Source organism: Wolffia australiana, chromosome 6, assembly GCF_029677425.1.
Source record: "Wolffia australiana isolate 7733 chromosome 6, ASM2967742v1".
Taxonomy (NCBI): domain Eukaryota; kingdom Viridiplantae; phylum Streptophyta; class Magnoliopsida; order Alismatales; family Araceae; genus Wolffia; species Wolffia australiana.
Genome location: NC_135840.1, coordinates 6,095,344 through 6,113,157, shown reverse-complemented (window position 1 = coordinate 6,113,157; position 17,814 = coordinate 6,095,344). Strand labels below are relative to the sequence as shown.

The 17,814-nt window shown below is 35.8% G+C and overlaps 2 protein-coding genes across 2 annotated transcripts; one reads left to right on the top strand and one right to left on the bottom strand.

Moving 5' to 3' along the window:
• On the top strand, window positions 1-1,896 carry LOC144704333 (Pentatricopeptide repeat (PPR) superfamily protein). The gene has a single exon (XM_078576736.1). It carries the CDS (start codon window positions 72-74, stop codon window positions 1,617-1,619), a length of 1,548 nt encoding a protein of 515 aa, XP_078432862.1. The 5' UTR covers window positions 1-71; the 3' UTR covers window positions 1,620-1,896.
• A 13,115-nt stretch (window positions 1,897-15,011) lies between these two features.
• On the bottom strand, window positions 15,012-16,342 carry LOC144704337 (thioredoxin-like 1-2, chloroplastic). Its single transcript, XM_078576739.1, has 5 exons — window positions 15,997-16,342; window positions 15,738-15,923; window positions 15,498-15,662; window positions 15,258-15,407; window positions 15,012-15,176 (listed from the first exon to the last, which is right to left on the bottom strand). Exons 1-4 carry the CDS (start codon window positions 16,177-16,179, stop codon window positions 15,273-15,275), a joined length of 669 nt encoding a protein of 222 aa, XP_078432865.1. The 5' UTR covers window positions 16,180-16,342; the 3' UTR covers window positions 15,012-15,176; window positions 15,258-15,272.
• Between the last annotated feature and the right edge of the window lie 1,472 nt (window positions 16,343-17,814).

Below are 17,814 nucleotides of genomic sequence, written 5' to 3'. Positions count from 1 at the left end.
TCAATAATCAGATGTTTCTCATGCAAGGAGTTGTTCATCCTGAGGGTGACTGACTGCATTACGAGAGTTGAATGCGCCTTCTTCCCGAACCCATCTGCAACAAAGAGCGATGCATCGCCCTCTTAGCCAAAGCCTCTTCCAAATCCCTTCTACGGCCGCTGCATGCCCTCTTCGAGACAAGCGGGCTTCTCCAAAGCGACAAGTTCCTCGCCAGCGAACTCATCCGCGCCTTCGCCAATTCCTTCTCCGACCCTTTCATCGACCACGCTCGCCTCCTCCTCCACCGCCTTCCCGACCCCTCCACTGCATGTTATAACCATGTCATCAGAGGCTACGCCAGGCTATGTCCCAACCCTCGACGAAGGGACTCCATTCGGTTGTTCATCGACATGCGCCGTCGGATTGGCCCCTCTTCAACGCCCAACGAGCTCACCTTCCCCTTCGTTCTGAATGCCGCTGCCGGGTTGGGAGATCTCAACCTGGGAAGACAGCTCCATGCCGAAGCTCTCAAGGCAGGCGTGGGAGACGTCGTCTACGTGGGCAACGGCTTGATCTTCCTCTACTCAAAGTGCGGTCAGCTCGCTTGTGCACGGCAGATGTTCGATGGAATGCCCAGCCGAAGCCTGGTCTCTTGGAACAGCGTATTATCTGCCTACGCCGAGAAATCAAGCGTTGATGAGCTTCTGAGACTCTTCTCGGATATGCGGTATTCTCAGATTGAGCCAGACGAGACCTCCTTCGTTGTTCTGCTATCTTCTGCGGCTGAGATCAGCAACCTTGGTTTGGGGAAGTGGGTTCATGGGCGATTGATCGTCTTACCCATCCCCATGAATGTGCAGCTCGGCACGGCACTGGTAGACATGTATGCCAAGTCCGGGGCCATACACTGTGCCCGCAAAGTGTTTGCTAGAATGACAAACAGGAATGTTTGGACGTGGAGCGCCATGATAGTCGGCCTTGCACAGCATGGCCTTGCTATAGAGGCCCTTCACCTATTTGATGCAATGAAGATGACCTCCATAGAGCCCAATGACGTCACCTATCTTGGCGTCCTCGCGGCATGCAGTCATTGCGGCCTGGTCGACGATGCTCGTTGTTTCTTCCGAGAGATGACGAAGGATTTTGGCATCCCAGCAAGGATGGAGCATTACAGTGCCATGGTTGACGTCCTCGGGCGCAAGGGACATGTTAAGGAGGCCTATGCCTTTGTGAAGAGCATGCCTGTTGAACCAGATGCTGTGGTGTGGAGGACCCTGCTGAGCACATGCAGCTTGCACAGCGCCGCCGACACGGCTGGCGTGGCCGGGATTGCTCGGCAGAGGTTGCTGGAGTTGGAGCCGGAGCGCACCAGCAACCATGTCATGGTGGCCAACATGTGTGCTGAGGCAGGTCTTTGGGAGGCTGCTGCCAAGATGAGGAAGAGAATGAGGAAGAGAGGCTTGAAGAAAGTTCCAGGTGAAAGTTCTATTGTCGTTGGGTCTTCTGTGGTCAGCTTCATCTCTGGGGATGACACCCATAAGAGTCATGACCAGCTCCAGCAACTGCTCCACACCCTTTGTCTCAATGCAAGAATTGAGGCATGTTGCTCTCTATTTGATGATTCTCCCTTCCAAGAATGATCCTCACAGAAAAAAACATGTAAGTAAAAGAATCAAGTATCATTGAATACAGTCGTGAGGCATTAAGGGGATCATTCTGGTGTGGAAGAAAATACATGTGTTCAGCTTAAGTGGAGCATCGAGGTGTCTGATTAAAGACAATGGCACATGATGCTTTTCCTCAAAAGATTTATAGTAGATCCTAGGTGAGACATATTTCAACCAAACATTGAGTAAAATATAAAAATTATATATTATTTTTAATGCTTAAACACAAATTTTGAACTTTGAACTACCTGTTTCTTGCGACCAACCACTAGGGAGAGCTCCAAACATGTGTAGATATAAATTTAAGACTGCTTTTTATCTCTAGGGTTATCTAGGGGTACTTTCCTATGATATACCCTCTTAATCTCTTAAAACTATTGTAAAAAACCTAGGCCTTGGGCCTCATTTAACTTTCAGCTTTACAGACCAATTTGCACTTCATTCAGCCCAATTATGGTTTTGGCATCTCCTTGTTAGTTGCTGTTTCACTTTTTGTAGTTTCTCATCCCAATTGCATTTGATATCTTAATCTGGGTTGAACGGCATGCATGAGTCCAAGATTAGGTTTTTCCATATGGTTTATGCCCAGATAAAATTCAAGGCCATTAAAACCACCTAGAAGTGAGCCTCATAGGTACCATTTGCACATGTGGCCCAACAGGACAGGTAAAATTGGTTCAGCTGCAAACGACGATGTGGTGAAATGAACATCTGCAAGTGCACAGCTCACAAAGATGACTGCATTAGTGCCAAATGATGGCCACAAAGTGGTGTGTCAATAAGGACAATGCTGGAACCTATGAAAGTTGCCAATGTGCATAGTTGTAGCTAGGGCTCTCCACTTGTCCTGCTCCTTATCATTCCATGTCTCGTACTGCATTAAAGATAAAAATGACATTATAAATCAACCACTTTATTTCTAGGAAACTAAGGTGGATTAATAGTAATCCAAATAATATGAAAGTGTTCAAAAATTAGGAACTAATAAAAAATGTAGTGATACAGGAGAAGTCATAAAATCAATGATATCATGCATATTTAACTATATAATAATAATAATATATATTAAAATGAATACAGTCAAATAAGTGCACACAATCATACTCCCCAGCTTAAATCATTGTTAGTCCCTTAAGTTCTCTTCAAGTTGTCTATTCATCCTTAAAATAAATGACATTTATAGGAAGTTCTCAAGATATCAACCACATATTTAGGATGCATTTTCCTTATGAAAGATAGATATTAGCCGTCTTAGTAACATCTACATCAATAGAGCCTGGTTTAGAAAGTGCTAGTGAAAATGAATAGAAATATTCAATTCTCTATGGATATTGTTTTATAATATGAGAATGTCCTCACTATTCTCCATGAAAAGCTGGGCCTTACATCTCTTTCCCCGTTGGACACTTTGTGCTTGGGTTCTCCACTAATCATCACTATACTTGAGAGTAGGAAGCAGAAAATGTATCCATCTGTTAAGCCATGCAATGAACAGATGGATATCTACATGTAGAACGGAGAAAAGGTTAAAGGGATGTAGGTAAGATGAGATGGATGAAGTTTTGGGTTCTGTGCCATGAATGGATACTTGGAAAACACTATTTTCCATGCAAGGAAAGCTATAAATCAATTCATAATTGATCTCCAAAACACAGGAAATATTGTGTACCTTGTGGGAAAGTTGTTCCAACCTTGACTTGCTCCCTGGGAGAGTCCTTTTAAGCCGTTCATGTGCATAGCTTCTATCCACACGATCAAGGGACTGTTGGATCTCCTCTTCTTATTCTCTAATTTTTCTTGAAGATATTCTGAACATCAAAACTCTCCAATGGAATTATTCATAATTGATCTCTAAAACATGGGAAACTTGTTCCAACCTTGACTTGATCCTTGGGAGAGTACTTTTAAACCATTCATGTGCATGGCTTATAGATCTATCCACAAGATCAAGGTACTGTTGGATCTTCTCTTTTTCTTCTCCAACTCTTCTTGAAGATCGTCTCAACATTAAGACTCTTATGGAATGATTCAAGAGTGAAAAAAATGAAAAAGGGGCTATATCTGGCAAACATGGCACTTAAAATGGGATCCTCTCATTATAGTTATTAGGAACTTTTTCAAAGTCTTTTAATATTATGTGTGGGATCATCTATGCTCATGTATCAATCTACTTAAAGAGTTTAAAGTCACAATAAAATTTACTAAAAAATCTTATTATATCAACATTTATATTAATCAATCAAGGACTGATTTAACCCAATCGATAGTTAAACTTTCTAGCACGTGGGAGGGCCAAGCTATACCTCATGCTCTAAAAGATATGTAATTTTGTTTAACTATGTCATGCAATCTTTTTCGTCATCGGTTATTGCACACGTATAGGTTATTTTATAATGGCTAGGTTACACCTAAGAGTGGGAATTGAGTTATGACTTTTTTTAACTTTCTGGTATAAGTTATTCCTAACTATATGATTTTAAAACATGCCTGGTGTAATATGGTTGAAGGAGATAGATCAACACATGAATTTCTACACATGTTAGGGGTAGTCACTCATTCCTATCTCAAGGATATCATACCCAGAGTTTTTGAAATCCCTTACCCAATTTCAATGGCCCCAAGAAATATATACTGTTAAAGGGAACACACTGGATATGAAAAGATAGAAAAAATGATGTAGAGTTTGACATCCTAAGCCCCCTTAGCTTAGTCTAATGCACAAGCCCTCAATATTCTCACAAACCATAAATGGTGCTCTTTACTTGGTCCACTTAGTGTAGTCTAGACAATGTCCACAATCCTCTAAACTTTCTCAAGAATTTAAATAATAATCAAACAAACTGACATAGATATTTGTGTTAAGCACAAGTATTTGACACAAGTATTTGACATATAATCTATGTTCAAGATAATATGTATGCTAGAGAATGCATAATCAGTAAACTATATACCCAAGAAGATATGTATTCAGAATGATATGGAATATAGCTCACTGGAATTCAGGTTTATCTATCTCTCTCTCATTTAATACTATTGATGTGTATCCTCTATTCCATTCTCAAATTCTTCTCCTTTTCTTTCAGATAATTCTAACTTTTTTCTTGTCAGTCAGTCTCGTCTACCTTTTTTCAATTTAATCCACAAATTTTCCCTTTCTTTTAAGGCCTTTCACACATGAGAATGCATGTACACCTTATGATGATTCAAACCTCAAAGTGTTGCCTCTTCTCTTTTCCCTTCAATGTTCATTTTTTATATCATTTTTTGCATGTATAGCTTCCTCTTTCTCAACCTGAAACCAGTAAAAAGAGATAAAATAAACATAGGCGTACCAAGAGTGGAAAATGTATCCTTGATTCTTCTTATTTCCTTGATCACCTTGTGAGAGGTCATCACAATGGAATCAAAGTATTGAAGGTCTTCTGTTTCTTTACAGGAGAAATCTTACTTCCATAGAGAGTTCTTGAAAAAAAATGCTCTAGGATAGACCTTTCACCTTCAAAAACTAGAGCAATAAAGAAGGGTACATTCTTCCACTTTATGGAAGAGTAAGTGCCAATATTAAATGCACAAAAAATTTGACTTAGAGTGAGAAGACTTAATTTTCTTGCCCTTTTCTTTCTTGTACCATGTACACTTTCATAGAAGGGGATTTTTGGGACTTATATAGAACCTCTGAGGTCCATGAAGTGACCACATAGTGTAGAAAAACAAGAAAAGGAATATTATAAAATAATGATAACATAGCATGGTGAACCACAGAGTTTTAGACTTCTATTTGACGTGCACAATCTACATTCTCAAGTACTTGTCATAAAATTCTAAAAAAATATTTTTTGAAAGCATATTTAAAATTTCAATATTTTTTTGACCGTTTTGTTTGATTCAATATTTATGTAGAAATAAAAAAAGTTTACAAATGATTCATGTATGGTTGACTTGAAAACAAGATGCATAAATTAATTGATATTTGATTTGCATCAATCAACTACATTTCTATCCATATAATTTTTTAAGTAAACTACCTGGAGTACCTTATATTTCAAAATCAAATATTGATTTGATCTAGACGAAGATCACACTAACCACCTCGTCACATGCTTAAAAGCCAGAGTGTTGCCTTTTCTTCATGTCTTATATCTGAACATTACTCCTTCAGTCCTTCGCTCATGGAATACAAGAATGGACCCAAACTAGATTTTTAATGAGCAAATCACTCGTCTAATTGAAACAATGGACCCAAACTATATGTTAAATGATCAAATCACTCCATTATGTGTAATTTGCTATAATATTTACAAAGATATGTGGCTTTATAGTTACATCATGGCAGATAGACAGAGGAGGTAAATTTGAAACTACCAACTAACTTTCTTGAAGATTGATGCTCCGCCATTACATTTGATCATCAAATTTAGGGGTGATGTTTTGATGAATTTCAACTTATGATAATATTAGTATTATAGAATTTATTCTCCTTATTACCCTCAAACAAAAATAGCCGTTATGTAGAGAATGCAGGGACATTTTCGGCACCAGAGAATAGATTTGAAATAAAAGAAACAAAAAAGGGGGGGTTTGAGGATTCTTGAACGAAACAAGCAAGTGCCCAAGCATAGCAGATAAATTTTCTGATTCTGGTGTTGTGAATCTCAAAGGGAAGGCTACAATCTACATCGTGAAGGATCTTGTTCCTTGAGTCTGCATCCCACTGACTCTGGACAGAAACTGGTGCATTGTGATATATATATTTTTTTTAAAATCATTCTGAACTGATTTTGCATTTCTAATCTCATCGTTTTCCCGTTAAAAATCAAAATCGTCAAAAACGTTCTGAGCTGATTGTGCATTTCTGAATGATAACATGCAAATAGAAGGTAACAAAGAGCTAATTTCATCATATTTTTAGGGCTTTTAATGCATAAAACATGGAATTTTAATGCATGTTATCATCATTTTGGGCAAAATAATAAATTCCTTGAATTTCAAGTTAAATAATACCTTTTATCAATATATAGGTCAATTTACACATTTAAATGATTTAAAATGATAATTAGAACAATTGAAATGATTTAACTGACCTATTTCTATAAATAAAAATAAGCTAAAAATTAAAGGTCTTTTCGAATGAATAAATTATTTTTTATCATGCATTTAGAAATGATTTTTACAATTTATTTTATGCGTTCTTTTAATAAAAAAATATAAATAAATCTTTTTTATTAAAACCGACCCTTAGTGGGCCGGTTTGAATGCTAATTTCTTCTTTTAGAACCCGCAGAATGCACGGAATAACGCACCGCACGCAGCGCGATGTCGGCGAATCAGAACGTTCAGTAGCGCCTTCAGTGCGTGACGCACACGCACGCAATTTCGTGCGTGTCGCGCACAAATGAGAGACACGCGAAGGGTTTAAGAGCTAATCGCGTCGCGTCGTATGCCCAGCGTACAACGCAAAACAGATGGAAGTTCTAACAGAATCGGAAGAGCTGTTCTTCCGATTCCGCGGGGATAAAAAGCTAGAGAACGAAATTTCTGGCTATTCTTGATTTTTCAAGCTGAAGGAATGGTCGCCTAGCCTCCTTCAAGACTCAGGAAGCAGCCCGAGCAATTTGGAGCCTAATTCGAAGATGGATTCTGCAGATCCGGCGCCGCAATTTCCAGCTCATTCAAGCCAAATTTCTTGAAATTTATGGGCGTTCGTTGCGCGGAATCAAGCCCTATCGAGACTCTGAGTGTTTCTGGTATCTCAAGGCTGACTTAGGATGCATTTTTACACTTCATTTTGCACTTTAGTATTCTCAAATTTTCGATTTCGTTCACATTCGCCGTTTCTTTTATTTGCGAAATTAATCATCTTAATTTGTAGATTTCAGTTCATTTTAAAATCATACGTTCTTAATCGATTATAGACTTGCAATATCGAACATACTTGCCCATTGAGTTGCATAAAAATCGTGAGTAGAATTCACGACACCGTGCTCCTTGAATAAGCAAATCGTGACTCGTATTCACGATTTGCTATTTGAGGATATTTACACAATTTCGGATTACTCGATATAAAATAAAAAAATATAAAAAATTCTCTTAATAATAGCATAAGTATTAGTTCTTTTATTCTTTAAAAATAGCAAAGCACCTGATAAATAAAACTAATTAAAGAAATACACTAAAATAGACTCAAACCTATTTTAGAAATAGATCTGAAATTCATTAAAAAGAACAAAAAAATTTATATAACCTAAACAATCAAAGACTTTAAATCAAATAAAAATATAAGGTTAAGTGATTTGAAATCTGTGTTAATCAATAACAGAGAATTATCAAAATCACTTAACTTCAAGAGGATAAAATGTTAGTAAAAATTCACAAGTACTAGCATTCAAATAAGAAATTAAAGCATCAATTCATTTAGATTTCAAGTTCAAAACCCTAATTAGAAAGAAAATTGATTATTTCCTATCGCCTCCCTAGGGTTCGACCCCTTACTTACACATTAAGGGACATAAAAATTTTAGTGATTAAGCTCGAAAAATCCCTAAATAACGACATATATAAACGTAATTTTTGAGCTTATCATTGAACATCAAAATCATTGAAATCATTACTGATCTAATCGTTTTCACGTTAAATCAAAATCGTCAAAAGTTTTCTGAACTGATTGTGCATCTCTAATCGAATCGTTTTCCCGTTAAAAATCAAAATCGTCAAAACAGTTCTGAACTGATCGTGCATTTCTGAACATCAAAATCATTGAAATCATTACTGATCTAATCTTTTTCACGTTAAATCAAAATTGTCAAAACCGTTCTGAACTGATCTTGCTTTTCTGAACATCAAAGTCATTGAAATCATTTCGGATCTAATTGTTTTCCCATTAAATCGTAATCAGCAAAACCATTCTAAACTGACCATGTATTTCTGAACATCAAAATCATTGAAATCGTTCTGATCTATTTTTTTATCGAAATCATTCTAAGCTGATCGTCCGTTCATTGAACACTTAGATCGACAATATATTCTTGAACTGATCATTTGTATTGAAACTTTGGATCAATAAAATAATTACATAACTGATCATTCTTTCACTAAAAAGCTGAACTGACAATACATTCTCGAACTACCTCTACTTTTCTGGACACTGAATTGACAACCTGAATATTTTAATCATCTGAATTCATAATACTGCTCTTAACGTAGTTCTACTTTCTTACTCTGAGATTAATCCTCCTGTCAAAAGTTTACATCAATATAATCAAACTCTGCTCTGAACACTACGTTCCAGTCATTCAAGTAATCAGTACTCATTTTATTAATTGCTGAACTGATCTGTCTATATTGAACTGAGGTTGAAAGCATCTCTAAATCAACCGGTTAAGTTTTTATAGGTGTTCGTCATCTGATTATCATCTGTTTTGAGATATCTAACAAATTACAGCTGGTGAGAGTCTTTGATGAAATCAAGTTGTGTTCCAAGCTTTCTAGCAAGTGCTACCTGAAGGCCATATTGATAACGAGAGGAACATTTAAAAATCCACTATATTCATTTCTACTTGTGTGGTGGAGAAAGACTCACTGTGAAGGTAGAATACATTCAACAAACTTCAAAGCGCTGGAGGGTGGAGTGTAAAGACTTTGCACAAAGTCTAACAGGTTCGAATCTGACTTTTCTGATCAACAAATCAATAGACACTGCTCACCGATTTTTCAGGTTAGACTCTGTGTAAGTCAGGTCTATAGAAGAAGACATCTTGAGGTGCAGAAACATCAACAAATTACAAATCTCTCAGTGTTGTGGCCTAGAAGGAGTTGAAGGGACATGTGACTTTGTGAAGGCTAAGGGGGCCAGAGACTACTCTCCATCTCAATTCTTAGTTAGGTGATATCCGTGTATCCCTATTACCAAGCTGTTTTATCTGGGGGGGTTAAAGAACTTGGTTAGGGATTGATTATAAAATTCCGGCAGGATATCCCGGGACAGGAGTAAGGGAATAGCCCTAACCTGTATAAAAAAATCGTGCATTGTCACTCACGTCCTCTAAAGCCTAAGTAGTGTCTGAAATATCTGCATAAAACACATCACTAGAGGGTAAAGAAGATTTGAAAAGAAAATAAAAGGAAGAAGGGTAGAGTCTAATTCACCCCCCCCCCCTCTTAGGCTATCTCTAGCAACTTAAACCAACATTTCTGCCCAAAACTTCTTATGGATCGTAAGATATCTTTGTTTGAATTTGGAGCAATGTGAGCCATCTAATTCTCTCTCCTTTTATTACTGTGGTGGGCTGCTAGTGTGTAAATAAATTCAACATTGTATTTTCTAAATTTTTAAATTATTTTATCTATGAATTTAACGTCATCAAATTCCATAAAAACCAAAAAATCCAAAAAATCAGCATATCATTCTAAAAATATAACAAACTGGTGGAAAGATTTAACTAAATCTAAATTTATATTTATGAGATATAAAAATGTTTTCTATGTAAAATTTATGTCAGAAAATTAATGTTAAAATACCATAAAATTAATAAAAACCCTTAATTACTTCTAAAGGAAGTAATCCTAGTATTCATATTATCAAACATGATTAACATTATGATTTTTAGAGATGTATGGCTTTATAACTACATACTATATATATTTTGATTGCTTTTGAATACCGAAAAATATTTAATCTATAGGCAGATATAAATTACATGTACATCTATATATTACTGGTATATCTACATACTATGTAAATATCATGTATCTCTCTATATTCAAACTATATTCGATATGTAAAAATATTATTCATTCATATATATATATATATATGAATTTAACATCACAAGAAAGCATTTATTTATAATTCAAAATATTAACTATTGACATAAGGAGAACTAAAACCTTAAACCTTATCCCACACATAATTTTCTTATTTTCAAAACACAACGATCACCTTTGGCTATCAACAAGTGAAATGGAGCCAACATGTATGGTTCATTTTTACAACTCTTTTAAAGCTTTATCATTCATAGAAAAAATCTCATTTCCCATGCTAAATGTTTTTAAAAATAATCTACAATTGATATTACAATTGAACACAAAACACAGAAAAGAATAGAGCATCGGATGCTTGATACATTATAGATTGTAATATTAACTCATGATATTATATTTTTTCTTCTAAATTTTTTTTCAGCTATCTTAATATTTATATAGGATTGTATTAAAATTTCCTTGCATCAATTTTAGTCCTAGATCATTAAAACCATATATTTTGATTCAAATGAACAAATTTTCTCTTAATTTTTTAATTCACTTGTGGATAAACTCTCCTCATGGAATATACTTAGATTTAAATTTTAAAAAATTCATTATCAAAAGTTGATGAATGGATAAATCTTCTTATATTCCACATTTAGTCATGAAAATCTACAATGAACACACATTATGGATTATTTGTCAATGAAATATTAAATTATCCTTGTCCTAATTTCCCATTTTTTCCTGTATTTATAGTATTTTTGCACTAGCTCGACTTGAATTTATTCAAGTGGTGGTTATTTTCACATATTTTCTAGAGTTAATTTGAAATCAAGTACTGGTGAATTTTAAAAAATTTATGGATACAAGTAAGAGAAAATCATAAGCCTAGGATATGAACTGGGTCAAAGGGGAAAGCCCAAGCCACAAGCTGCGAGCCAGAATGCAAAAATGTGATTTTGAAGCCCAAATCAAACACTTTTTAGAAACATAATGTAAAGGAGGTATCTTTTGGGGATCTGATCTATTTCTAGATATGTGAATTATCACCAAGATGTTTGAGATCAAAGGATGTTTATATTAAGTTCATTAAAGTTCATTATTGCCATCCAATCTGATGGAATCGAATTCCAAAGGTCTTGAGCAGTGTCACGCCTCTTTTTAAGCTTCTTTATCTCATTTTCAATTTTACATTCATATTTTTTCCTATACAATGCTTATATGATATAAAAATCATCTACCTAGGGTGCATTATTATTTTATAAGAGCTTTGGAGCCGAGATGTTAGTAAGGCTGATCAAGGGTTTGGAGGAAATACACCATTCTTCCTATGAATGTAATAAAAAAGAGGTTTGTATCATCCACCACCAGGACTTAGTGATTTTATGTCCTTTTGGTTCTATTTCCCTTCCATTAGATAGCCAGAAAAATGGGAATAAAAATACAATCCTCCTATATTACTTGTGCCCAAAAAACTCCATTTCCATGGATTTTCTAAATTAAGTTATGGTTTATCAGAAATTTCAATATGAAATTTTTTTATATGTATGGTCATTTAGAGATTTTATTTTCAGTACATGTCAATCTGACAGGATCTCCTTGACAATGGAAAATAGGAATATCATAAACTGAATATGTAACTAATTTTCAAACCAAATTCAACAATGGTTCAATGTAAGAAGAAATATGCAGTCTGTGATTCCCAAGTCCATAGCCATGAGAGAAAAGAACAAGTAGAATTGAAATTGGAAAGAAGGATGGGGTAGAGATGCTGGCCGGATCGAACGTAGCCCTCTTCCCTCAAGCTGGAGAATCTCCACTCCGGCCGCAGTGCAAACGGTTTCTTGAGTATTTTACATGATTCCTCGATGAGACTCATCCTCTAGTTATATCTTTCTGACCGAGTCTTTAGTTTGACGACACACGTGCTGCTCGGACGAGACATGTAAAGTCCAAGGCTATCTGATGTCTCTTAGTTCTCTGATAGGTCTGAATGGGGACCCTATCATTTTTGTCGTCCACATTAAATAATTATTAATATCAATTATGATACTTGAACTAGACAAAGTCCTTTTCAATTGCGGTATGTATAAAATTTAGTTTCTACCATGTAGTCATAGGATTTGATCAATCTAGATAAGATCTTTATTTATTTGAATTCAAGAGCAGAAAGATGAGATGATCAAGAGAAAACTAGCTGGATGGTTTTTTTGGATTTGAAAGAAATTAACAAATTTAGGGTGGACTCCAGAATAATCAAGGAAAAGCGGTAATATGTTGATAGATATGGTTGGAAGTCTATAGTCCCACACATATCAAGATCCTACTGTATTGTATATACATGAAACAATGAGTTCTAAATTAGATTTGTAGATAATTTCAGATATAGTGTATTTCACCTGAAGGCTTGGATTCATCCAAAAATGTTGAACATTCTTTACATTTATACTTCATGTTAAATATATAAAATAATCTTAGAGTTATGATGTTCATTCCAAAGTTAAACAATCGTCATTATCATATACAAAACCTAAATCTCGTAGATAAATATGTGGATCAATAAAAGATGAGGTCAACTTGTGATCAACCCCATATTATGAGAAATCTGGAATATGTTCATTAATTTTGATTTGATGTCCCTTAATAATTGAAATAATTTTATAACCAAATATAAAACTTGTGTGACTATATAATGGCCCACCAATCAACCAATTTATGTTTTTGAAATACTAGGTTGTGATTCAACAATCTGTCCTCTGTGCCAATATTTTCTGCATGTGGTAAAGCCCTGTTATGATCTGATATTTTATTTAATATTGATCAATAATGGTTTAAACTAATGGACATGCGATGAAAATTTGAGAGCGAATATGTGTGTCCCTCTTGGAAACATCAAGTTACTTCACAAGGGTTCAAAAGAACATATTCGTCTAGTCACTAATTCTTTCATTAGCACAAATCGGAATAACTGTGCACATGGAAAGTAAGCACACATGCATGAAATAACTTTTAAAAATCATCATTCATGGTATGTATCTCATTTGTAGTCCTTTAAGTCTTGAATTTTTGTGTTAATTTTATTTTTATTCAACTTTAGTTAAATGACCTGGAATTGTACAGACCCATGGACATGTTTTGTTCAGATTTAATAGAAGAGTATCGGCTGGGCCAACATCTTTAAATTTCATTATATTTGATTTCTTATTAGTAAATACAGTTAATATCTCCATCCTTATTTCCCCAAAAATTAGAGAATTTTTTTTCATTTAAGAGATATATCAAATTATCTATTTAACTTTAGTAAACACATTTAACTGCTCACAAACTGATCTCTAATAATAATTTCTTACGTATTATGTGTGGATAAACCTGGGCATTTGCCACAACTACTTTTAATGAGATCAATCGCTATAATTTTGATTTTAAATGAAAAAATAAGACAACATTCCTGACAAAGTGACATGGTCAGAACTTCCAATTAGTTGATCATCAATATTCCTAGGAGGGGAACTGAGATTTTCATTTTTATTTATTTTACTAAAGGTATTTAAAATCAGGCACCTCAATTCCAATGTCTTTCATTCCATGCTACATTTATTTTGGATTGGGTAGATGAGACCAAACAGGTCAGTCAGGCCAGGAGCAGATATTAATTAATAAATTATTTTGTTTCATTTTTATTATTATTTCCTTCTTACATTTCTTCTGTTCTTCATCTCTTTTATTATTATTTTCATCTTTTGGTATTGTTTTCTTTTTCTATTTTTATTCTTTTTTATTTTAATTATTTTTTTCCTCTCATTTTGTTTTTCTTCTATTCTTATTTTAATATTCCGTTCTTATTTTCCTCTTATTCTAATTTTCTTTTTTCTCTTTTTGGTTCTTCTTCTTTCCTTCTTGTTCATTTTTCTTATATTCTTATTTTCACCTACAGCTCTCCCTTTTTTCCTCTCATCTTGCTATTTTTATTTTCTTGTTGGTTTCTTCTTATTCTTCTTTTATATTTCTTTTCATCTTATTTCTTCTTGCTTTTATTATTCTTTTTTTTCTTTTCGGCTTATTTTTCTTTTATTCTTGTTTTCATCTTCCACTATTTTTTATTCTTTTTATTTTCAAATTATTTATTATTATTTTTCTTATTATTTTATTTTATTCCTATTTTCATCTTCCACTCTTATCCTTTTTCTCCTTCATGTTGTTCCTTTTTTGTTTTTTTATTTCTGATAGTGTTTCATTTTCCATTTTTCCTTTTCTTCTGTATATGGTTTTTTTTAATTTCTTCCTCCCTCTTTACCTCTTATTCTTCTTTTCATCTTCAACCACGAACTTGATAGATTTGTTTGCAATACATTAGTTCTTTTACAAGATGTCATGGCAAATATTTATTTTGACTTTGACTAGTCGACATGACTGGACATGAACCCGACAAGAATATTTATTTTCTTTTACAAGATGTCATTAGTTCTTTAAAATACAAGAACAGACCCAAACCAGACCAAACTTTTGGTAATGTCTAGGTACATGTTAACAACGGGGGCCCTCATACCCTACCTGTATAAAGTCGGCAAAATACAAAAAATTGAACCGAAAATACCGACCTGGGTTGAACCTACGCAAATAAACTTTCATGAGAAAATATAATATTATGGTATTTATAAGAGGCTTACATCAACCCGACAGGACTTCGCGCCTACTGCTCTTATCCGTAGGATTTTCCCGACGACGGATTCATGGACGGCCTGGATTCTGCCACGTGTTTCAACGTCGTCGGGGAAATTGGTTGAGATGCTGCCACATAAAAGACAGCACGAACATCTTAATAAAAATTCAATATTATGAAGAAATGGTAGGAGTCGAGAGGAAAGTTACCTGCTTTCTTTCAAATTATCTAATGATGGACGATGGTGGTGATTCCCCGAGAGCCAATTTGAGAAGTTCCGTCTTCTCCAAACCTTTGGCCGGGCCCGAATCGCAATTTCCCAAGTTGTATTTGGCCATGGCATCCTTGAATTTGTTTATCTGTGCACGATTCACCATGAGCGAAGATCAAACTTCGGTAAAGAAAGATGTCCATCAATTGATGAATGTTGTGCAATTTTTGGCGCTTACCGTGGCGATTGTACAGCTGAAACTGCAGATCCGTCCTTGCTGGCCTCTGTAGAACCGGAAGAACGGCAGCACGCGGATGTTTAGGTTGTAACACATGGATCTATGGTCCTCGTAGTTGATCTTTAGGAATAGCGCGTCGGGATTCGACTCCGCAATCTGGCAGATCTGTCGTACGCGGCGGAAACAGCCGTTCTTAGATCACCGATCTAGCGTGGTTTGAAGCTAATTTAGCTAACGAACCTTGGGATGCAGTGTCCTACATCCGCCGCAGTCGGGGGAGTAGAAATTGAGGATGACGAGCCTGTTGCCGGCGTTCGCGAGCGTGTCCACGAGATTCCCCGCTGATCTGATGTCCACCATATTATCTAATTCGCCTTTATCCCACCATCTTGCAGATTGGGGAAAGCAAATCGAGAAATTCTGAACCTACGGCGGGAAAACGCAAGTAAATCGTGATCAAAACCTAAAAAGGGATTTGAAAAACGGATCTCGAACTCACGGATTTGTCTCGTCCGGCAAGCGGCTCGCCGAGCACCATCTGCTTCAAACTATACTCGTTCTTCCACGGAGAGAACTCCAGCGAGTGAGCGGCTGCTCCGAACAGCGGTTTCTTCCTGTCCAGAGTAGAATCCAGCGCGCTATAGCCGGAGATGCAGAATCCTTCCCTCAAACTAACCGCCATTAAGCAGCCGACGAAGATCAATCAAACAACGAACAAAGCAGACAAGAACACCAAGAAAACGAAGAATTTGGATCGAAATTTCTCGCAGTTGACGACAGATCTTCTACTTTCGCCTCTGCACAACGATCGAATTTGAAAGAAGAAAAGTGGATAATACTATAGAAGATGAGTCAGGGTGGTTCATTTTATACTAGAACTCTGTTTCTCTCTCTTGCTTTCTGCCAGTTTCTTTCTCTAAAACGGTTTTTTCTCTCTAGAATTTGAACCGTATCTGCTCTCTCTTTCTCTCACTACCACGTCCACAAGCCAGGGAGGGGGGGCATGCTGACGTGGATCCTTGTCACGTGCGTCTATTCTGGGCCAGGAGATCTGCCACGTGGCAGTTTGCTGTTCTCTGATTGGTGAATCTTTCGTGGGTTCTACGCCCGCGAGATTTGTGGCCGTCTGTTGGCCCAATGCGCGCCACGTGGCAGTTCAGTTTAACTATTTTTTCTGGTTTTTATAATATTTGTTTTAGTTTAGTCTGTATTTTTGGTTTTTTTTCCTTTTTAATCTCTTTATTTATGGTCAACAGCTCAGTTTTTGCAAGACTCTGGGATGGTTTGCTGGAACTGGGTCCCCCTTCCAAGGTTGGGTTTTTCAGCTGTTTTTAGTTTGGAAATGTAAGAAATGCAGAAAAGCCGAGTCCACTTTGCTAGAATGGGTTCAAATTGCCGGATTTGACGAAGACAGAAGAAGCCCGCAAAATTGTGGCCATAACGATAACAATTGTAGCCACATATTCATCTCTTTTTCTTGCATCATCTTACTGAAGTCAGTCTCCTCTTACATCAAGAGGAGATGATCTCATCTTAAAAAGACAATCAACTTCATTGATTTGTTGATCATTTAAGCTGAAAATGTTAGGAACTCTGTGACTGATGACTTTTAGGTCATCATCAGAACACAACCATCCATCCACATGATATCATTGGTGTCTTAATGTCTAAGGATCACTCTCACAACCATGCCATGAATCAAGTGAGTTAATATTTAGGATTTAAAACCATCCACATAGTGCTACCATATCCTGATTTTTTATGTCCTTGAATATATTTTGAATATTATTGTTCATGATAGGTGTTTAAAAATAAGTGGTCGACATAGTTTGACCTCATCATAATCCTTTACTTATTTCACATATCCTTGAACTTTATCACACATATTGCATGTGAATTATAATCAAATGATTTGTAGTAATGAAATATGAACAACCTGCAGAATGTGAGACTAGAGAGCAGAACACATAATTCTATCAGGTGAAAGAAACACATATTTCATAACGATGTGCCCATCACTTTTAGCATTCTATTGCCATCTATTTGAACAATTCTTCATCAATTATGAGGAGTAAGATCAACCATAACTCATAAGCTTTGGATTATTTCAGGCAATGTGATATTTACCCATGATAATATATCAATAATGGATGATGTGAATGAAAAAAATGAATTCAAGTGATTATATGACTTTTTAATTAAGGTCAGTTTCAATAATTTTATGAACTCTGCTATTTTGGCGCTAACTTCTGATATGTTACCAAATATTGGGGCTTAGAGTGAGTTCCTGCTTACTCTGTAAAATATTTCTTCTGGC